This window comes from Bolinopsis microptera, chromosome 11 (assembly GCF_026151205.1).
Source record: "Bolinopsis microptera isolate Bmic1 chromosome 11, MBARI_Bmic_1.0, whole genome shotgun sequence".
In the NCBI taxonomy this organism is placed as follows: Eukaryota; Metazoa; Ctenophora; class Tentaculata; order Lobata; family Bolinopsidae; genus Bolinopsis; species Bolinopsis microptera.
In genome coordinates this window covers 1,386,014-1,409,879 of record NC_087082.1, presented here as the reverse complement: position 1 = coordinate 1,409,879, position 23,866 = coordinate 1,386,014, and the positions used below count along the sequence as shown (strand labels likewise).

The window sequence follows — 23,866 nt, the reverse complement described above, 5'->3', positions numbered from 1 at the left end:
ATAGGAGATTGACTATAAATTTGCAAGAGGAAAAATTCGAACTTCTAATGTCAGATATAACTTTAAGGGGGCATACACCAAATCTGTCCAGACCAAATGACCTCATAGGCAGTTCAGTGACCTTCTAGCGCACCGTTTCCACATCAAAAAAAATTATTTTGAGAATTCCCATTTTTGTAATCGAGCATTTCCTGGTTGAGAGTGCAATTTTCGGAAAAAATTATTTTGTGGTTGAGACGCTATAAGTTAATCATTTCTTGCGGTATCGGGTTGAAATTTTGCTCGCCGTTTAATCACATCCATTTCAAGGTGTGTGTAAAATCTTGATATCGTATCTAAATAGGCTGGTGTGTTATGAATTTTTAAAGTCAAAAAGCTAAAATTGTCCTTTTCAGGCTTATTTTAACAAAAAGACAGTCAGGGAAGATCGGATTGATTTGATGCTTGACATCAAATTGTTCTCTGAATTCTGGCGCAGTTTTTGATGCCTTCAAAAATGTTTTTACTCATTCACCTTCTGATCTATTGGACCTTAAAGCCAAACAACAAATTTAGGCACATTTTTCGTTTTTAATATTTACTGATTTTTCTAAAATTTTGATAGGAATGTGCTAGTGACTTTTTGAAGGGTGCAAAATAACCGCAACTAGCACATTTATATATGAGTTATGAACAACAAAACACCCTAAAATGCTTCCCTTTGAAGTTATGGGAGAAAATGTGATTTTTTATCTGCAAAGCCAAAAAATCACATTTTCTCCCATAACTTCAAAGGGAAGCATTTTAGGGTGTTTTGTTGTTCATAACTCATATATAAATGTGCTAGTTGCGGTTATTTTGCACCCTTCAAAAAGTCACTAGCATATTCCTATCAAAATTTTAGAAAAATCAGTAAATATTAAAATCGAAAAATGTGCCTAAATTTGTTGTTTGGCTTTGAGGTCCAATAGATTTGAAGCTGAATGAGTAAAAACGTTTTTGAGGGCATCAAAAACTGCGCCAGAATTCAGAGAACAATTTGATGTTAAGCATCAAACCAATCCGATCTTCCCTGACTGTCTTTTTGTTAAAATAAGCCTGAAAAGGACAATTTTAGCTTTTTGACTTTAAAAATTCATAACACACCAGCCTTTTTAGACACGATATCAAGATTTTACACACATCTTGAAATAGATGTGAATAAACGGCGAGCAAAATTTCAACCCGATACCGCAAGAAATGATTAACTTATAGCGTCTCAGCCACAAAATAATTTTTTCCGAAAATTGCACTCTCAACCAGGAAATGCTCGATTACAAAAATGGGTATTCTCAAAATAATTTTTTTTGGTGTGGAAACGGTGCGCTAGAAGGTCACTGAACTGCTTATGAGGTCATTTGGTCTGGACGGCACAAACCACTGTTTTGGTGTATGCCCCCTTAAATAGCTACTTCACTGTACAAGTTTCAGCACGTGAACCAATTCTCTAATATTTTCATTTAAAAAACCTGTTTTAACCTTCATTTAGAGTCCGAAAGCATAAACCATTCAGCAGAGAATAAGAATAACACTATCTAGCTTCTAATACTTTAACACAATATAATCCGATTATTCCAGTAATGGTCAAGCTTTTAAATTTGAATGCGCTTAATCTCCATAAAAACCTCTCCTCTCCTTATCTACACCCCATGTAATATCACACGATTGGACTCATTCTAATTTTCTAACGTTGCCACTATTTTCTCTGTAGTACGAGTTTTCGGTAAATTCTGCGGAAACAATTAAATCAAAACAATTCAAAATATAAACTTGTTCAACTCTTAATTTCTAGACCACCACCCTTTTAATAACACAGCTTTAGTAAACACTAAATAGGATTTGTAAACACTTGCGCTATAAATAATATTTGTTCGGGTGTATTTCACTGAAACCACTCCAGGTCCCCCATTGCATTAGTCGAGTGTAGAGAAATAGAGAGGGTACTGTTACTACTAGCAAGATGGAGCTATTATATAGAGGATTAGTGTGCAGAGAGAGAGAGAGAGAGAGAGAGAGAGAGAGAGAGAGAGAGAGAGAGAGAGAGAGAGAGAGAGAGAGAGAGAGAGAGAGAGAGAGAGAGAGAGAGAGAGAGAGAGAGAGAGAGAGAGAGAGAGAGAGAGAGAGAGAGAGAGAGAGAGAGAGAGAGAGAGAGAGAGAGAGAGAGAGAGAGAGAGAGAGAGAGAGAGAGAGAGAGAGAGAGAGAGAGAGAGAGAGAGAGAGAGAGAGAGTTTTAGTGGAATGTGAGGGCCTGGATCAAACATTCTTTACAATCATACGGTGAGGAGGAGATAACATTGCTGCTGTGAAATGTTGTTGCTATAGTCACGGTATTTCGTTGCTATAGTCACGGTATGAAGTAGTAAATGTTCATGTTTGGGGAGGAATCTGTCAAATAAACTGCAGTGAATCTACTACACAATATAATGAGGTATAGTGTATGAGTATTGAGGTATGGAGAGGTAATACTTTACACTATATTGAACAGTATGTTTTTAAAGAGAAGGCAAATTTGATTGGGTATATATTTTGTTGAATCAGGTGTAATTTGATTGGTTCTGGTGTGGGGTGTGTAGTAACACATATTGTATAAACTCTAAGGTAAGGTACTCTCGTCTTTGTGGGTCAGGGTAGCAATATCACCAGGTTTTATAGGGGAAATACTAAATGTAGCAATATCACCAGGTTTTATAGGGGAAATACTAAATGTTTATGGTAAGTGCGTTGTCTACAAGTCGTTACATGACTAGTAAGATGACGTCACACGTGTCACATGACTAGTAAGATGACGTCACACGTGTCACATGACTAGTAAGATGACGTCACACGTGTCACAGGACTAGTAAGATGACGTCACACGTGTCACATGACTATTAAGATGGCATCACACAGTGTCAGGTAGTATGGGACAGCTTACCTGAGAAAGCTTGTCAGAATGTTCTGGGTTTTATAACTTTTAACCAAGATATAAAGTTTTAATTGGACACACGTGACTGAGGTAGGATACTTGAGGTGAAGTTTTTAACCATATTAATATCTTATTTAACCCTGCAGTCTACTCCTGCCGTTTTCTGACAAAAGTGCTTAAGTAACACAAGGTTCATTTTGTGCAAATTAACTTTAAAGATTTCAATTCTGTAATTGCTCTGGGCTAGTTACTGTCCAATTTAAACTGCATCCACTATGTTTCTAAGGTACTTTGTCGACTTTTGAGACTTATGACAAGGTTTCATCATCCTAACTTCTCGGAAAGTGCCTCAAAATCACAAATTATAGTTTGGATTTCTTAGAAAAGTGCTTAAGTACAGTCACATCGGCAAATACTACATGTTCTGTTGAAAATGACCCGTTCAAACCATTGGTCATCGAAAGTAAAACGAAAAATTAGCCTAAAAATGTTGTGATGAAACATTGGTTGTAAATAGGGGACACGCTGAAATAGAAAATTTGAAATTTCGTTTTCTGAGAAAAGTGCATAAGTACAGCCACATCAGCAAAAGCTCCATGTTCTGATGAAAATGACCCGTTCAAACCATTGGTCATCGAAAGTAAAACGAAAAATGAGCCTTAAACTGTTGTGATGAAACATTGGTTGTAAAAAGGGGACACGCTGAAATTGAAAATTTGAAAATTTTGTTTTCTGAGAAAAGTGCTTAAGTACAGCCACATTAGTGGGAACTTTATCTGCAATCAATCTGACCTAAAATTGTACGACAAATTGATTGGTGGTGGTTTAAGAACACGAAAACACTCCCTTCTCCCCAGCGTATTAAAAAATAGTCGGAATTCTACCAGCATTTCAACGAAGAGTTGATTGGTGAAAGTACAGGGTTATAATAATTAATAAGTTTCTTTCTTTAGAAATTAAATTAAGAACTCAGATGAGGCTTTCTTCATAAAGACCAATTATTTGCGAATCATTGATATCGTAACGCGAGGCAAAGAAAAACAAGCGTATAAAAATGTAACATAATTGTGAATAATACTGTAAATAAATAAATGGTAAATAATACAAGAAATAGATGATTTTTAGTCAAACACTCGATTAAGATCTGTTATATCTGTACTATCAGGCAAGTTCATCCAGAATACCCTACTACTCGGGGCCATAAGCCTGCACAGTTTACGTATAATGTCTTGTTTTTTGGGAGTAAGCTATTTTGCAACCTATGGAAATGAGTCTCTCGTCTTTTTGTCTGAGAAATGGAGTGAAATGAAAGGAAACCTCGTCATGATTTGTTTTCCATCCCATTTCTACAGACCCACGCTGGAAACTTACAACTTAAACATCTTTTAGTTTTAAGAGAGATCTCTCAGTTTTATAACGGTTTCTTGTTCCGTAGGACCTTGGCTACGATTCAAAGTCTGTGCAGTTCATGCTTATCGCAGCTGTACCCACCTGTTCATTGTTCAACTGCCTGAACAAAGTCCTTATAATCATGAAGTTGACCTGATTGTTTAATGGACAACTCCACTTTATGGTGGAATGAGTCTGCACTCATAAAGGTGTGCCCTGGCTCTAGATACTTGACCGTTATCTTGTCCAGGTCAACATCTGGGCTGTTGATAATTGAACATAGGGCAGTAAATAAAGTCCAACACTTGTTTTGAGCAGAACAATTGTCTGCCCAAAAAATGATCTCCCTGCTACCACCAATCTTGCCTGCGGCAAAATGTTTTATTGCCCTTATCCAACTCGAGGACACATTCTCTTCTTTCCTTCCTGCGATTGACGCATTCCAAAGAATCGCTAAAGGAGCTCCGTCTGACCCCAGCCTCGCGAAGGTCTCGTTAAATGTGACAAGGCGTCTTGTAAAAATCGCCTCCTTGTACTCCGGCATGTGTGGTAGTTAAAGAACTTTCTCCATATCAACAGAGAAGGATCAGTGAGGCAAATCGTTTCTATCTCTTTGGTAATGTTCCCTTGCCTGTCGATAATCCCGCCAGTCTCAACTTATAAGAGAATACAAAATTGTAAAGCAAATTATGACGTATATTTTGAAACGTTCTGCATTGACAAATCGGCAAGTTTGACGGTGAAGCTAGAGTTTCTGAAGTTTATGACCATCACCAATCGATCCGCCGTGAAAATTTAGATTTGTTAGTACCGATTATATAGTTTCAGTTGGCAGAATCAACATTTAATTAAACGTATAATGGCACTTAAGCACTTTTGTGAGAAAACGAGCCCGTTTTCACAAAAGTGCTTAAGTGACATAAATTGTTTTTTCCCAGGCCAAAAGACCCACGATCACCAAATTGCCGTCACTAGGCCAGTTTTGGACGTAGAAAACAATGCCACCGTTTTCAATTCCCGAAATGGCACCATTTTTGAAATAAACGGCACCCGTTTTCCAAAATGTTACTTAAGCACTTTTCTCAGAAAAATGACCACTTTTTGCATTTTAGGGGGTTCCAAAAAGGGGGTTTTGGGGGGTCGGCGAATGTATCCAATGGTCCTCAGGGATAGTTCTTGACCCAAAAACAAAAGTTAGACCAAAAAACCCGAAATTTCCAAAATGTTACTTAAGCACTTTTGTCAGAAAACGGCAGACTCAAGGATTATATCCTATATACGAATATTATTACACATGAGTTGCTATTAAACTGATCCAGTGAGTTGAGCTAGTGAGTTGAGCTAGTGAGTTGAGCTAGTGAGTTGAGCTAGTGAGTTGAGCTAGTGAGTTGAGCTAGTGAGTTGAGCTAGTGAGTTGAGCTAGTGAGTTGATCTAGTGAGTTGAGCTAGTGAGTTGAGCTAGTGAGTTGAGCTAGTGAGTTGAGCTAGTGAGTTGAGCTAGTGAGTTGAGCTTATGAGTTGAGCTAGTGAGTTGATCTAGTGAGTTGAGCTAGTGAGTTGAGCTAGTGAGTTGAGCTAGTGAGTTGATCTAGTGAGTTGAGCTAGTGAGTTGAGCTAGTGAGTTGAGCTAGTGAGTTGAGCTAGTGAGTTGAGCTAGTGAGTTGAGCTAGTGAGTTGAGCTAGTGAGTTGAGCTAGTGAGTTGAGCTAGTGAGTTGAGCTAGTGAGTTGAGCTAGTGAGTTGAGCTAGTGAGTTGAGCTAGTGAGTTGAGCTAGTGAGTTGAGCTAGTGTTGTGACAAACAAACACACAATCTAGTACTGGAATCAGAGCTCTGTAATTATCACCCTGGACCACGCTACTACAACCTGGACTCTAAAACAAAACAATGCTCTTTAGAGGGGGTTTAAACAATGCAGTCCAGTGTAAATAGTTTGTAATGTAGTGTGTACATAGTTTGTAATGTAGTGTGTACATAGTTATACTCAATTACAGGGACTCCTATTGTTATTGTTATTTATAATAACAAAGTTACATCATTAGGGTGGAAAGTTAGCTCCTTGTTATGATTAGAGGAAGGTTAGAGGAAGGTTAGAGGAACTGTGAGAATTACAGACCCCACACTGTCACTTAACAGCTCTAACTTTTACAGGTTCGCATTGTGTGTAGAAGTTATGGTAGTAGTTATAGAAGTTATGGTAGTAGTTATAGATGTGGATTCTGGTGGGGAGGCGAGGTACGCGTGACAGCAATTAACCAATTAGCTTCAACTATTAATCAATTAAAACCAATGATCACAGTTTGTCTCACCTCCCGCCTCCCCGCCAGAATCCACACCTTTTATAGTAGTAGTTGAACGAGTCTGGAAAGGTATGATATCTTATAGTACAAGGCTCTCACATTTATAGGCGTGTAACAAAGGGACGTTGGTTTATCAGTTTATGGGAGGTAAAAAACTAATCATGATAGGGTACCTTGACAATACCTTGACAATACCTTGACAATACCTTGACAATACCTTGACAATACCTTGACAATACCTTGACAATACCTTGACAATACCTTGACAATACCTTGACAATACCTTGACAATACCTTGACAATACCTTGACAATACCTTGACAATACCTTGACAATACCTTGACAATACCTTGACAATACCTTGACAATACCTTGACAATACCTTGACAATACCTAAGTGACAATACCTTGACAATACCTTGACAATACCTTGACAATACCTTGACAATACCTTGACAATACCTTGACAATACCTTGACAATACCTTGACAATACCTTGACAATACCTTGACAATACCTTGACAATACCTTGACAATACCTTGACAATACCTTGACAATACCTTGACAATACCTTGACAATACCTTGACAATACCTTGACAATACCTTGACAATACCTTGACAATACCTTGACAATACCTTGACAATACCTTGACAATACCTTGACAATACCTTGACAATACCTTGACAATACCTTGACAATACCGATAACAATCTGTACATTTTGAACATTTAAAATATAATTTGAAACATTACAGTAACGTTATTCAAATCTCAAACAGAAACAGTATATAACAAAGTTTTGTGTTTTGATCATATGATCGTGGATGTATAGTGATTGATTGCATAATTTTGAATTTGATTGATGGTGATTGTGAGTGAGAAGATGTTTGGAGTGCCAGCCAGTAACTCTGTCAATTGAACAGCCCATTGAAGAGCGAATGAGCGCAATTGCGCAGGAACAGCAGAGAGGGTGGCACAAAACGGCACACACGGAAAGGACGAAACAAAAAAGAAAAAACGTCGTGCGCGGTAAGCTTGCCTATGTCTGTATGATTGGATATTTGGGAGTGTTATTCTCCACTGAGAGAGAGAGAGAGAACGTATCAGTGATGACGTGTTAACATTTCCTTTCTGTATATTTTTTCATAAAGTATTGACAGATCTAGAAACTGGAGGTTAACCATATTTTGTCGAACACGTGACAGCGATTTTCATACCGATCAGCTTCCAGCATACCGATTAAAATCCAGATCTATAAAACGAATGTATATTCTATAATCCACTAAATGGACCACTAAAAGGACCACTGATGGGACCACTAAATGGACCACTAAAAGGACCACTAATGGGACCACTAAATGGACCACTAAAAGGACCACTAAAAGGACCACTAAAAGATACCACTATAACTCTATAAGTACTAACTTGGGGTTGTAGTCGAAGTCAGTAAAATGAGCAGACACCCAGGACGTGACAATAGATAGTATCTTGTATCTGTATCCACTGTCTTTAAACCAATGTAGAAGAGAGCTGGTCAGTTGTTCTACGTCTTCTTTAAGGAATACCCTGTATGTTACGAAGAAATCCTGAAACAAGGGATAAGTGAGAATGAGAGGAGGGGCAAAGCACTGAAACAAGGGGTAAGTGAGAATGAGAGGAGGGGCAAAGCACTGATAGTTCAGTAGAGAATGAGAGGAGGGGCAAAGCACTGATAGGTCAGCAGAGACTCAGAGAATTGAGAGGAGGGGCAAAGCACTGATAGGTCAGTAGAAAATGAGAGGAGGGGCAAAGCACTAATAGTTCAGCAGAGAATTGAGAGATTTGTATTCTTGTGTCTACAGTTATTTATTCATAGATTTCCAAGGTAGTCTTTATAATGTAAAGTATGCGACTTCTTCCCCCACCCTCGGTATCATATCTTAAAAAACCAAACCCTACAACTCCACCAATATTCCCAATATAATATAACCCTCTAAAACAAACTGCAAGCCAACGTAAAACAGAAGTAATCCACCCCTTACAATGTACCTCCGTGTACTCAGGATCAACACTCTTGTGATTCTCTCGGAGATGTTCTATCAGAGAAGCAGGGTTAGCAGCAGTGATGACGTCACCAGGAGCCCCACCACTAACACTAGCTCTCAGCTCTTTAACCACTACTACCTTACCTTCCTCGTCCTTTATCCGCTTAGTGTTCAACTCACTCTGACTGAGAGGAGAGGTAGTTAGAGAGGGGTAGTGAGTTATGTTATCAGGGAGGGGTCTGTCGAGAGGGGTTTATGTAGTCAGGGTGGGGGTCTGTCGAGAGGGGCTTATGTATAGTCAGGGAGGGAGTCTGTCGAGAGGGGCTTATGTATAGTCAGGGAGGGAGTCTGTCGAGAGGGGTTATGTATAGTTAGGGTGGGGGTCTGTCGAGAGGGGTTTATGTATAGTTAGGGAGGGGGTCTGTCGAGAGGGGTTTATGTATAGTTAGGGAGGGGGTATGTCGAGAGGGGTTTATGTATAGTCAGGGAGGGGGTCTGTCGAGAGGGGTTTATGTAGTCAGGGAGGGGTCTGTCGAGAGAGGCTTATGTAGTCAGGGAGGGGGTATGTCGAGAGGGGTTTATGTATAGTCAGGGAGGGGTCTGTCGAGAGGGGTTTATGTAGTCAGGGAGGGGTATGTCGAGAGGGGTTTATGTATAGTCAGGGTGGGGTCTGTTGAGAGGGATTTATGTATAGTCAGGGAGGGGTCTGTCGAGAGGGGTTATGTATAGTCAGGGAGGGGGGCTGTCGAGAGGGGTTATGTATAGTCAGGGTGGGGTCTGTCGAGAGGGATTTATGTATAGTCAGGGAGGGAGTCTGTCGAGAGGGGTTATGTATAGTCAGGGTGGGGTCTGTCGAGAGGGGTTTATGTATAGTCAGGGAGGGAGTCTGTCGAGAGGGGTTTATGTATAGTCAGGGAGGGATCTGTCGAGAGGGGTTTATGTATAGTCAGGGAGTGGTCTGTCGAGAGAGGGGTTTATGTATAGTCAGGGTGACCATGTAACTTACAGTTACTGTACTATAAAGTAGTGAAATGGTTTATTGGTTTTGTAGCCTGCAAAAATACAAGCTGCAACAAAGTTCGCTTGTTCATGTATATATTAAGACAACCCAATTTTATGGAAAGATATAGGAGCGTATAATTGGATAATAATATAGCAGACTATTATTATAACATATATTTAGACTCACTTTATGATATGCGTATAATTGGATAATATAATAGCAGACTATTATTATAACAAATATTTAGACTCACTTTATGATATGGAGGAACTCCGAGCGTGGAATGCTAAGAATGTGGCAGTCTGCAGATCTGGTAGAAATGTCTCCTTGCTGCTTGAGAACCTATGGGTCAGTGACAGGTTACTAATCGTGAAATGACATTTTGTGACCGATTAAACAGTTTAATCGAGATCTGGGACAGACTTGTCCAGGAAACATACAACTATTTAACGAACACTGAACAGTGCAGGTAAGGAATGCAGTGGATATAGAACGTCTAAAAATATTATGTTGCAATGTTATTAACAATGATGCAGATGTAATGATTGGTGTCCATTTTAAACCACTCAAATTGCAGTAAACATATATTTCGCAACTAAAAGGGGAGGATAAAAGTATATAAATCTGTGTTCAAAATTAAACAGTTTAATCGAGATCTGTGACAGACTCGTCTAGGAAACATACAACTAAACGAATAGGTATTAAGGAATGCAGTGGATATAACGGTTTAGATTAGTAACGAAGGGTTTATCTGGAAACCTTTTACTGTTTTTTAAAAAGCGTGCTAAAACGTTTATATGTTGCAATGTTATTAACAATGATGCAGATTTAATGATTGGTGTCCATTTTTAACCATCAAATTGCAGTAACCACTAAGCATATAGCTCATAACTAAAAGGGGAGGATGAAAGTATATAAATCTGTGCATAAAAACGGCAATAAGCTGCAATTTATAGCATTTATACTATGCAGCAAGAATATAGGAGATTGTGGCTCTGACGTCCAGTGAGTTTTAAACGTGGTTTTACTATTTAATACCTTTGGTACCTTTGATATCCGTCAGAGTTGCAGATGCCTCTCTCGATCATTACGCCAGCCAGTATAAAGTTCGCCGTTCGGTGGCGTGGAGCCCCGGATTGGCGGTTTATCCGGCAAGGAAAACATGAAAGCCGTCATAATATGAAGCCATCATGCTTGGAGACTGCACATAATATATGTGCCAAGGTATACAGTTCCAGATTCTGGGACCCATTACACTAAATGGTGTTTCATATGGGCAATTCCACGTAGTGTAATTCACACTTTGCACAAAATTTAGCTTTTAATTGCATGCTAATTGTAGGCTAACATTAGCAGCATGATAATATAAAGTCAGAATGAAGTTTGAACGTTTGTGATGATGTGGCAATAAAAGTTTAATGTCTATCTCTTATACTTTTTATATGAGCAGCATTTTAAAAAGTAGGCGTTATTCACAGGCATAATTTGTTGTTTTAGAAATCTTGCCTTAAAATTGCAATTCGTGCCCCAGTGTAATAGCAGAAGTTACAATAAGGCTTGATCACAATAAAGTACACATTTTTTCAACTTCCTATGTCCTTCCTAACATACATTTGTGGAATGTGTGTAGTACAGGGACAATATAGGAAGTAAACGTTATTCACATTTGGACGTAGTGTAACTCACACTCTGCCCAGTTGCTCTGTTTGTGCGTTGTATTGATGTTTGCTTGTTCTTAATTTGGTTGCTGCTATTGTAAAATGGTGAAGTAGACTGACTATTACTGATTTTAAATTAAATTGACTACTAATTGGTCCAATTAGATACTGGTAATGGTGTAGATTACACCCTACTGCCATACCATAGTGGTCCGGGCGCCCATGTGAGGTAGACATAAGACATAGGCATGACTAAGGGGTATGATATACCACAAAACATGTATTCTAGGGGTATCTTGCCCCAAAATAACGTTTAAAAAGGTTTTCAGAGTGATTAAATGGATATTTGATCTCAAATATTAATTTTACCTCATTTTTTGTCAAAAATTGCATTTTTTGGCAATTTTTTGCCATTTTTTAGGACAAACTACAACAATAAGTTGCAAATTAACTTTGGTAAGCATCTATAAGTTGATCTATCTGTAAGTATAGGACATTTAGAGTAATCCTAGAAAAATGTACCTAGTGTAATATTGTGGCATGATTTTTTTATGAGCTCTCAAAGGTTCATGATTAGACAGAAATTGGGTGAAATTTAGAACTTTTTGAATCCATTTTTAGACCATTTTATCACTTATATCAATTCTAAACTACTTCTTTGTGTTTTTAATGTGAAGAGGTCATCAAGAGCTTTAATTTGATACCTCTATGCATGCTTTTTGATAAAAATTAGAATTTTTTGGGGCAAAAACACTGCTCTTTTGAGCAAAATTTAGTTACGTGACAAGAAAATAAGGTAATTTTAGCCCCAAATTGCTGATATTTTCTGAAAATCAGCCTTTAAATTACTCAAATAAGTGTTCCCAGACCTAACAATGACTATAAAACACTTTCAAATCAATTTTGATGTCCTAATCCATTTACAAATCATTATTTTTGCGATTTATGGTCTAAAAGTGGCACATTTTGCCCTGGCGGAACCCTAATTTCGATTAAATTACCAACACTTTCAGGCAGTTGTTGAAAATAGGTCCCTGGAATTGCCCTGGAAGTATTGAAAGTACAATTTATTTCACAACAAAGCATTTAAACCACTTGTTTTATTAATTTTCCGCTGTGTAAATTACACTACCAAGCTGTGAATTACGCTACCTGTGAATCACACTACCCCTACTTTTCGCACTTCCAGTGTGACAAAACGAATGAAATTTTCTGACCTTTATAGATGACTAAAGTTGCCGTTAGAGAGAGAGTTACGAATCAAACAGACGTATAGTGTAGCCACAGTAAAACATTTTTCACTATTTGGTAGCGTTATTCACACGCGAAGAGGAAAAATTTGATCATAAGACACTCAAAAAGTAAAGAAATTTGGCCCTCAAAATTAGGCTGGCCTTCTATCTGAAGCCCACTAGGTTGATATACAGGATAAAATATTGAATTCTACGATTAATAAAGCTCCCTAAAATGTTTCGGAAAATAACTGGATATTCACACTAAAGATACACTAAATTTAAGCCAACTTTGACGCGCTACAGTTTTTAAACTAGGCTAGATATCAACAAACGGTTTTTTGCCCCTGAAAATATGGTCAAATATCTTAAAGATTTTCTATCTCTCCCAAACCACCTCCAAACTTTATTATTTTGTTACTGGTTACCGTTATCGTGGAATTTCCCATATAGAGTCTGATGAGCCGCTGAGCTTTTTGTACGGACAGATGGAACCTTACCCAATCGTGGGTTTACTGTGAACTGTACTTCAAGGTCGTTGGATGTGAATTGTGAAACCATGCAGGATTTTCCACATTTACAGGACACTGTAACATTCTCTGCGCCTCTGAAGTGACACGAGGGACAGGGTTTTCAGGCGATCCCAATAATGGAGATGCTATAAACCATGGATCTTTGAAGTGAAAGTTCGCCGGATTCCACAGAGGAGAACAATACTCTAAGTGGCTACGGACTAGTGACTCGTATAGTGGTAACATAACACCAGTATTGCGAGAGTGGAAAACACTGAATACCAATGCCATGCTGCCATCTTCCTCGCTTTATCACAACTAGATCGTATGTGTGATGTCCAGGACAAATCACTGGATACTGTTATACCGAGATCACGGAGCTGATGCGCAGGAGTGAGTATAGTACCAGTTGATGTTCTGTATTGGAACTGTTCATGGACAAAAGGAAGCTCATAGAGAGGATTACGTTTGTTGGCAAGATGACATATGTACTCAAACTTATCCTCGTGTAGTGCCATGTTGTTTCTTGATGACCACTTAGTGAATTCGTCAAGATCAGACTGAAGCTCAGTAACATTATGTGAATCACTGATTGATCTGCAAATTCTTGTGTCGTCAGCAAAATATCTTAACGTTGAATGCAACACGCAGCTAGCAATGTCATTAATGAATATTAAAAATAGTATGGGACCTAAAACTGTTCCTTGGGGGACAGTGGGACACCACTATATAATACTCAAGATTCTGTGTCAGCTCTCAGAACGAAAACTTTAAACAGTTTATTGAAAGTTAAGTCGAATGCCAGTCAAATACCAGTTTAACACATACTTTAAGACGGACTGGTTGATATTACTTTAAGATAAGCACATACTATTTCAGGGGTATCTGTCATTATATCTGGGATGGGATGATGATTGATGATCATCATTGACAGGAGATCTACCATTTTCCCACGCTTGGGCGAGGGTGACACCAACCTTACACCGTGCAAATGGCGCCTGTTTATAGTTTTATTAAAATTGCAGAACTGAGGATCGTGACATAGTTGCGTGACCTTAATGACTTTTTAATTTTGTAGATCAAAGAGATACTTTAGCGTGCTATAGTGGGTACAAATTAAATAGAAACCGACTGCAAGTAAGCTCTGCGAATGACTAAACTGAGATGTTATGTTATGCGTGCAGAGCATGGCAGATTGTCGAATTCTTAAGTTCAACAAATTATTAAAATCCATCGCCATCTGGCATAGGGTTTGTGCTATTAACATTTTTAAGGTCAGTTTCGCAACAAGCATTCCACAAAACCCCACTTAGTACCTGAGTCGCAACAAGCATTCCACAAAACCCCACTTAAAACCCGTACCTGAGTTGCAGCAGGCATCCCGAAACTCTCCCCCACATGTAGCAGTTTGGCAGGTAAACCCTCCTCTCTGACCTCCAGAACACCATTCAGTAGCACCTGCCAGGAGTGAAGCTCCTTCCCATGCTGCACTATCGTGAACCCTGGGTCTCTGTATACCTGCAGTTATTATGTAATTACATTAATTAAATAATTACACAATTACATAATTACATAAACTAATTGATCTACCGATAATTTTACATAAATGGGTAAGGGCACTAAGCGCCCTACCCATACGCAATATTATTACATACTGCATACTATTGCATACGTGCTGCATATTAAGAAATATGGCCAAAAGGCCGACTGTACAACTTCAAGCAATTGAAAAAGAAAGTAGAATTACCGAATGAAATTTATCTGAAAGTTTATCTATGAAAGACTATTGTTCTTAAAGTTGGAGAGTGTTGGCATCTCAAGAATTTCTGTTAAATTTGTGTAAGACTGCTGTCCCTACAAGAAGAAACAGTAACCAATACAGTTTACACTAAATCAATACTGAAAGTAAAGTAGATGTAAAGTAGATGTGTAGTACCTTGTATAGCATACGCTGACAGAGTTCCTTACGGACAGGAGGAGGTAGTCTAAGTAGAGCAGGTAGATGAGACACCTCGTTGTAGATCACCTGTAAAAGGAGTGTTGACTTTACAGAGGATAAAACAACTTAATGTGTAAGAAGTTTTCTAGGGTTTTAAAAATAATACTCTAATTAAAATCATAATTTTCTGAAGGATGTAAATGAAACGGTTAGGTTCTTTACTCTCGTGCCAAGTGGTATATTTGATATTCAATAAAAACTCCAAAGAGTAAAAAGCTAAAATATGATACAAATTTTATCCGTTTATTAGCGGCACTCCCACACACCGTTGGAGTGTAACATGTAACATGTTGATTAACAAGTATCAAAACAAATTTTCAAAATTTTTTCAGAGCAGCTTAGTATCCAGATTTCGGTAATATTAGACGACTTAATGTAGAAATAAAACGTACTAACGACTTTTTTATTCAAGAATAAACTAAATTTACATTCTACAGATTTTAAGATTTCAAGACCCCGATTCTTTTAGATGTCTAGCTGTAACGACTAATCATAATCGAAAAATAAAATGTACTAATGAGTGATTAAATACATTACTTGCCTTGGCAATGAACAGTAAAATTGATGCCATGTACAGGGCAACTGTCAAAGGAAGATTCAGCCAAGAAACTAGGTCGGAAAACATCATAGTTTACAAACAAGCAGAAAGATCCTGTTCATTGAAATACAATTCCTTTCAAAACACAAGTTCACTTGTTAAGTTTCAAGTGTCTCAAATCCGTGATCAAGTCAGGGAATCGTACGACAAATAATTAAGCTGGAATTTGATAATGAAGGGCAGTATAATTAAAATGTTTGCCACTATAGGAAATATTTTGTCAAGTACAATGTCAAATTAACGGTAAATCTAGTGGTCAGTGGTGCTATTCAACATCGTTAAACTGGACACAAAAATGAATGTTGGCAAACTGAACGTGTCAAAGTGCAATAAAAATATGTAACTATCACAACAAAAAAAGCTTAAAATCATGCAATCGCATATTATGTGGTAAGCAAAATTGCAGAAAGTGAAAGGAAGCAGTCGAGGAAGAGCCACCTGACTGCTGACTGCACAAAGAGGCAAGATCTTCCCCCAACAAATCAACTGTTTAAAGAGTTTAAATCTTGATCGTATCAAGTAAACGTTTCAAGATCCAACGTTTCAAGAACCAACTACAAGCTGTTTTATACCATCCGGTACTAGCTACTCTAACCAGCTACCAAATTGTCTGATTATAGTATAAACTGAGTTAATACCAGCACGACTTCCTTTCCTTCGAGACTTAAACAACTTTATATCAAAGGCAATATATTTAATCGAGCTGACGATTAGAGGATCTTGTAAACCACTACAATCAAATTGCATGGCCTTGAGAAGTAATAACGCTTTTAGTGCAGTTTTCAAAGAGATATAATCTAAACTAACCTCCACATCGTTTTCAGTTCTATCACTCGGTTTCTTCCCTAAACTATCTCTAAGTGGGTCGGTGGTTTGTGCGGATAACTGCGATATCTCATCGCTCTCGTCGTCACTATCCACCACTCCCTCCGCAAGACCGAACAGGTCTGGGTACGAGTCAACAGAAGAGGCAGACCTGTAAAGAGGGGATTTGGATAAGAGCGTCAGAAATGTAACAGAAAGTAAAACTTGGAGAAAACTCGACTGCAATTGGTTAGTTGCTGAGTTGCTGTTTTGGGTTTCATAGACAACTAGTTGTGATTGAAGGGTCTGGTTTGTGAGTTGTGGGTTGTAGGTTCAAGTTTACTATTACATGTCTGGTTTGAACAGTTTTGTAATTTCGACCTAGGTGGCCCACGAAAGGATAGCATGAAGATGCTATCTGTGTAATCTGATCAGTGTTCTATATAGTATCAATTTTCTTAGATAGTCGATATACACCGTATTCAACGTTTGCTCGATGTAATCTATAAAGCTGCCAAAACCCATCAGGTTGTGACAGCTCGGTAATCAACTGTAGCAAATTCTGCATCATAACGTCACCTACTATATATAAAAACAAAATGCCAAGATGTGTTGAGGTGGAGGGGGGGGGCCAATGACTACCAATGGAGACTTTTGGGGACTAATGGGGACTAAAAATCATGGGGACTAGAGGTCAACTCGTTGACGTAATTCACCATTTGTCCCCATAAGTCCCCAGAATTTTTGACAGTTATTTATGGTTTTCAAGTTAGTTTAATAAGGGGGGGGGGGGGATCATGTTATTTTTTGTCCGTTTTTGTCCGTTTCTGTCCGTTAATTTTTGTCCGTTTTGAAAATATAGCTGCCAAACGGACAAAAACGGACAAAAACGGACAAAAATTGTAACTTTTGATTTAAATTTTCTCCACAATTTGTAACAGGCTATCTGCAGAAATGGGTAGCCCGGTTAATGACCATGGTCCTTTCTCAAACTTTTAAACTTCAATTAGGCACAAAGAATAGTCTACACATTTTTTAATAACATAAAAAGGGATGAAAAGTTTTGTTACTGGAGAGTAAAACTTTGTTAAACACAAAGATTCTTGAGCACATTTTGAGTCAGACTCAAATGCGCTTAAAAACATTTTAGTATATAACAATAAATTATGTTAACAATAACACCAACAATAATTATAAATTGAACAAATTATTGAGAAATGAAAGAGAGGAAAAGGAAGAGGGGGACTGAGGAGGGAGAGGAGGGGGCTGAGGAGGAGTGAGATTGAGAAGGAGAACTGGGGAGGAGGAATGAATAGGAGGAGGAGGAGAAGAAGGACTCAAGAGGAAGAGGACCCAAGAGGAGGAGGACCCAAGAGGAGGAGGACCCAGGAAAAGGCCCCATGAGGAGGACTGGGGAGGAGGAGGACCGATGAGGACTGATGAGGACTGATAAAGAGGACTAAGGAGGAGAAGGACTGAGGAGTGAGGAGGAGGACTGATGAGGAGAAGGAGGTGTATGAGGAGGATGAGGAGGAGAAAGGAGATGAAGGATGAGGATAAAGAGGACTGAGGAGGAAGACTGGTGAAGAGGACTGATGAGGAGGAGGACTGAGAAGGGGAGGACTTAGGAGGACTGAGGAGGGGAGGACTTAGGAGGAAGAGGAGGATTGAGGAGGAGGAGGACTGAGGAGTAGAAGGAGGAAGAAGACTGAGGAGGATCAGGAGGACCCAGGTAGAGGAGGAAGAGGAGGAGGACTGAGGAGGAGAAGGAGGACCCAAGAGGAGAACCAGGAAGAAGAGGAGGAGGAGGACTGAGAAGGAGGAGTGAGACTGAGAAGGAGAACTGAGGAGGAGGAATGAATAGGAGGAGGAGGAGAAGAAGGACTCAAGAGGAGGACTGAGGAGGAGGAGGACTAAGGAGAAGGATGAGGAGGAGGACCCAAAAGGAGGAGGACCCAGGAGGAGGACCCAGGAAAAGGCCCCAAAAGGAGGACTGGGGAGGAGGAGGACTGATGAGGACTGATGAGGACTGATAAAGAGGACTAAGGACGAGAAGGAGGATGAGGAGGAGAAGGAGTGAGCAGTGAGGAGGAGGAATGATGAGGAGAAGGATGTGTATGAGGAGGATGAGGAGGAGACAGGAGAGGAAGGAAGGAGATGAAGGATGAGGATAAGGAGGACTGAGGAGGAGGACTGGTGAAGAGGACTGATGAGAAGGAGGACTGAGAAGGGGAGGACTTAGGAGGACTGAGAAGGGGAGGACTTAGGAGGAAGAGGAGGATTGAGGAGGAGGAGGACTGAGGAGTAGAAGGAGGAAGAAGACTGAGGAGGATCAGGAGGACCCAGGAGGAGGAGGAAGAGGAGGAGGACCCAGGAGGAGAAGGAGGACCCAGGAGGAGGAACCAGGAAGAAGAGGAGGAGGAGGACTGAGAAGGAGGACTGAGAAGGAGAAGGAGGACTGATGAGGAGGATGAGGATGAGGAGGAGGGTGACTTGGGAAAGGATTGAGGAGGAAGACTGAGGAGGAGGAAGAGGAGAAGGACTGAGGAGGAGAAGGACTGAGGAGAAGGAAGAGGAGGAGGACCCAGGAGGAGGACCCAGGAGGAGGACCCAGGAGGAGGACCCAGGAGGAGGAGGACACAGGAAAAGGCCCCAGGAGGAGGAGGATGACTTGGGAGGAGAAGGACCCAGGAGGACTGATGACGAGGACTGAGGACGAGGAGGAGGACTGACGAGGAGGACTGAGGAGGACTGATGAGGAGGAGAAGTAAGTGGATAAAGAGGATGAGGAGGACTGAGGAGGAGGACTGGTGAGGAGAAGGAGGAGGACCCAGGAGGAGAAGGAGGATGAGGAGGATAACTGAGGAGGAGGAGAAGGACTGAGGAGGAGAAGAGGGATCCAGGAGGAGAACCCAGGAGGAGGAGGAGGAGGACTGAGGAGGAGGACTAAGGAGAAGGAGGACTGATGAGGAGGATGAGGAGGAGGGTGACTGGGGAAAGGACTGAGAAGGACTGAGGAAGAGAATGCGGACTGAGGAGGAGGAACCAGGAAAAGGAGGAGGAGGAGGACTGAAGAGGAGGACTGAGAAGGCGAAGGAGGACTGATGAGGAGGAGGGTGACTAGGGGAGGACTGAAGAGGAGGGTGACTGGGGGAGGACTGAGGAATATGAGGAAGACTGAGGAGGAGGAGGAAGAGGAGACGGACTGAGGAGGAGAAGGACTGAGGAGGAGAAGGACTGAGGAGGAGAAGCAGGAGAAGGAGGGCCCAGGAGGATGAGGACCCAGGAGGAGGACCCAGGAAAAGGCCCCAGGAGGAGGAGGAGGAGGACTGGGGAGAAGGAGGACTGTCGAGGACGAGGAGGAGTAAAAGAAGGACTGAGGAGGGGAGGAGGAAGAGGACTGAGGAGGATCAGGAAGACCCAGGAGGAGGAGGACCCAGGAGGAGGACCCAGGAGGAGGAGGAGGAGGACTGAGGAGGATGACTGAGGAGGAGGAGGAGGAGGAGGAAGAGGAGGAGTGAATAGGAGGAGGAGGGGGACTGGGCAGGACGTAGGAGGAGGAGGACTGAGGAAAAGGATGAGGAGGAGGACTGAGAAGGATGACTGAGCTGAGGAGGAGGACTGAGGACTGAGGAGGAAGAGGAGGAGGATGAAGAGGAGGTGGACCCAAGAGGAGGAGGTCACAGGAGGAGGACCCAGGAGGAGGACTCAGGAGGAGGAGGAGGATGACTGAGGAAGACTGAGGAGGAGGAGGAGGAGGAGGAGGAGGAGGAGGAGGAGGAGGAGGAGGAGGAGGAGGAGGAGGAGGAAGCATCTAAATATTATTTCCATTTTTGTTATTTTTTGTCCGTTTTTGTCCGCTCTATTCTTTGTCCGTTTTGATAATATAGGGTTCCGAACTGAAAAAACGGATAAAAAACAGGATCCCCCAGGAGGAGGAGGAGGAGAAGGATGACTGAGGAGGAGGACTGAGGAGGACTGAGGAGGATGGCTGAGGAGGATGGCTGAGGAGGATGGCTGAGGAGGATGGCTGAGGAGGATGGCTGAGGAGGATGGCTGAGGAGGATGACTGAGAGGGAGGAGGAGGAGGACTCAGGAGGAGGAGGAGAAAGAGGAGGACTCAAGACTTCAGGAGAAAGAGGAGGAGGAGGACTCAGAAGGAGGAATGAGGAGGACTCAGAAGGAGGAATGAGAAGGAGGAGAACTGAGGAGGAGGAGGAGGATGACTGAGAGGGAGGGGGAGGAGGAGGAGGAGGACTCAGGAGGAGGACTCAGGAGGAGGACTCAGGAAGAGGACTCAGGAGGACTGAGAAGGAGGAGGACTGAATAGAAGGAGGAGGAGGGGGACTGGGGGAGGACTGAGGAGAAGGATGAGGAGGAGGACTGAGGAGGAGGACTGAGGAGAAGGACTGAGGAGGAAGAGGAGGAGGATGAAGAGGGGGAGGATGAAGAGGAGGAGGAGGAGGACTCAGGAGGAGGACCCAGGAGGAGGACTCAGGAGGAGGAGGAGGAGGAGGAGGAGGAAGAAGAGGAGGAAGCATCTAAATGTTATTTCAATTTTTGTTATTTTTTTCCGTTTTTGTCCGCTTTATTTTTTGTCCGTTTTGAAAATATAGCTGCCAAACGGACAAAAACGGACAAAAAACATGATCCCCCCCCCCCCCCCCCCCCTCCTTAATAACGATACGATCGAGATGTTTTGTCCAAGATAAGAGTAGGATAAATCTGACTTAAAAGTAAAATGATAAGCCCGGTTGTAATGTGTTCTACCACTGTATTGAAAAGGTTAAATATTGTGTCAATTCATTGCTTGAAAAAAAAAAGAAAAGTCAAGTCATATTTCAAATTGTTATATCTGAATCTTATAATCGAATGAAAAATCATGAATTAACCCTTCGACTTACCCTCCTAATACACTTAAAGATGTTAGATGATGGGTGAATGAGTATTTATAACAGCCGTTCTGTGAACAGACTTGGGTGATCTTTATTTTAAGCACTGGCAAGCACTCTTTTGTGAATATTTCCATAAATGATCGTCAAAAACAAAAGAAACCAACGCCAATTTCAAATTACTGAGCATATCATTTCAGGCAAAACAATACAAAAGTAATAAGAAAAATTGATAATGCGTTTATTTTCCTTGCGCTACAACTCGTGTTACTAGATCAATCTGATAAAATAAGCGTATATATGCAATATGTCTCCTCAATGTTGTCATTGGTAGTCGCCCCCAAGCCCCCCCCCCCCCCCCCCCCCTTAATTTACCTGAGGTACTCTAACAGCCCTCAAGTAGCTCCCAAGAAGTCAGGAATGTCCAGTGACCATTTATAAATATTCTAGACTTCAGTCTTGAGAAGTTTGCGATCTGGTCTGGAAAAGCCAGATTTTTTGAAATCTAAATGGGGACTAATGGAGACATTTGGGGACTAATGGGGACTAAAAATCATGGGGACTCGGGGTAAAATCATTGACGTAATTCCCCAAGTCACCAAAAGTAGTCATTGGCCCCCCCCCCCCCCCCCCCCCCCCCCCCCCCCCCCCCCCCCCCCCCCCCCCCGTGGAGGATAAAACTTATTTAAAATAATATCTGGAATGTAATTCTTACTTGCCATCCAGACTCTCCCTCTCAGGGAAGGTATCTCCAGATTGTAAACTGTAACTCTCAACACTTCCACCATATCGACCGGGATATGATCGGAGAGCTGACCTGTAGTTAGCTGGCGCGTGCCCCGTCAACTCTTGTGGCGTGTAGTCAATCACGATTATCTGAGGAACAATAGTATCACAAAGCTGGTTATCATATGATTTTGTACTGGACAACGTGTTCTGATTAAATTTGATATTATCAGGGAAACATAACAAGATATTACCTGGCAGAATTCCAGAGCAATGCAATCATCTTTTCTCATGTGAGGAAATGGTGGGGAGCTCTGACCAAATGTTGTGTCTTTGTAGAACATCTGGTGATGACGTTATTAGAGCTGAACAGCTGACATGTCGAGTGTTTATGTAAATACAGGGTGGGTCAAAATAATAAACATTCCCGGACTGTGACTCCCAGATGGAGTCTACAAGAAAGCCTTTCTGAGTTACATTTAACTATAAGTATAATTATTAAAGAGAATTATTCGTAACTTAGACTAATTCAGTGCAACCAAAGATACCGCTCTCGCAAACGCCAAAGGTAACACGACGTAATTAAAACAGAACAGAACAAAATGTTGACACGAGCAAAGCACAAAGGGTGCGCGCGCACGTTGGTCTTAACACATAAGTGACGTCACAGCCCAAAATTGCTATCAGCCAATAGGAGCGCGTCGTGATATTGCACGAATTATCGATTTCACAGTCCGGCGTATTTTTTGATTCTACACACTTTCACAGGACTTAAACGCGAATATTTGGAAGTAAATTCTAAGGTCCCCTCATCCTTTAAGTATACCTGGTTTCCACAGAAAACAGATCCAGAGAGCAGTATGTACCAGCATTTAGCGGGAGTGTGCTTCTTGAACAGCACAGTGTTCTCGTCGCACTCTATGTATCGGGCTAAGTGACATGTCTCCTTCAGACCAGCGTTTGTCCAGGCAGCAAAATGGGGCAGCTGAAATTTGTGACTGTTAGCATTACATAAAATAAAAGTAAAATATTTTAAAATGTGACCCTACTAACATATAACTTAGATTACACAATAATTATTGTTGTACCAGCAATAAGTTCAGAATTTTATGTATGAATAATAAGTTATTTAAGTTTACTCTTCTTGTAAATGTGAAAAATGAATCAAGCTTTTGATTCTTGTTACCTGAACAAAGAATTCAAAGATAGCATTGAAATCTTCAATGTTTCTCTCCCGTGAATCTTTTCTGAGAGCAGCAATTACTCGGGTTGATACTTCCATTAGGGTGGCCGCTCATGATGCACATACATTGTGTAACACTAATCACTATAATAGTTTATAAGTTAAGTTTAAATTGAGAAAAAAATTGGAACAAGTCTCACAGAGCAATACACAATAAAAACAGAATAATTAGATACACTTGATTACTGATTAGTCTCCCACTGAAAACGCAAACCAGTTCACTTCATTGAGAAACAAATTTTGAGAAACAAATTTGAATTTTGATCTTTATTACAGATTAAACATATCATTATATATAACCATAAAAGCAGCGCGTCGGCTGATTGCCTCAACTTGGATTGTAGTAATTTCAGTTAACAGAAGCTGAAGGACGGCAGCCCAGATGAGCCGCGCCCTGCTGCTTAACAGCACATGATGGTTTTTGTTTACATACTTATTTAATTTTCAGCGATAATTCAGTTGGTGGTTTACAGTTTTTAAATCATGTTTATCATTTATTTTTCGTTTAATTATCACAGGTTGACAATTCAGTCATACCATGCATAGTCAACATTGTTGAGGCA

General features: G+C 40.7%; 1 protein-coding gene across 1 annotated transcript in view; it reads right to left on the bottom strand.

Moving 5' to 3' along the window:
- LOC134822726 (rap guanine nucleotide exchange factor 6-like) overlaps positions 1-23,393 on the bottom strand; it is a 40,590-nt gene extending 17,197 nt beyond the window's left edge. The window contains exons 1-10 of the mRNA XM_063833945.1: positions 23,247-23,393; positions 22,887-23,045; positions 22,315-22,404; positions 22,050-22,210; positions 16,446-16,614; positions 14,978-15,067; positions 14,404-14,559; positions 9,893-9,981; positions 8,641-8,821; positions 8,038-8,198 (exon numbers count right to left, since the gene is read on the bottom strand). Coding sequence (XP_063690015.1) covers positions 8,038-8,198; positions 8,641-8,821; positions 9,893-9,981; positions 14,404-14,559; positions 14,978-15,067; positions 16,446-16,614; positions 22,050-22,210; positions 22,315-22,404; positions 22,887-23,045; positions 23,247-23,342 — 1,352 coding nt within the window. The 5' untranslated portion in view covers positions 23,343-23,393. The remainder of the gene's footprint in view (positions 1-8,037; positions 8,199-8,640; positions 8,822-9,892; positions 9,982-14,403; positions 14,560-14,977; positions 15,068-16,445; positions 16,615-22,049; positions 22,211-22,314; positions 22,405-22,886; positions 23,046-23,246) is intronic.
- Between the last annotated feature and the right edge of the window lie 473 nt (positions 23,394-23,866).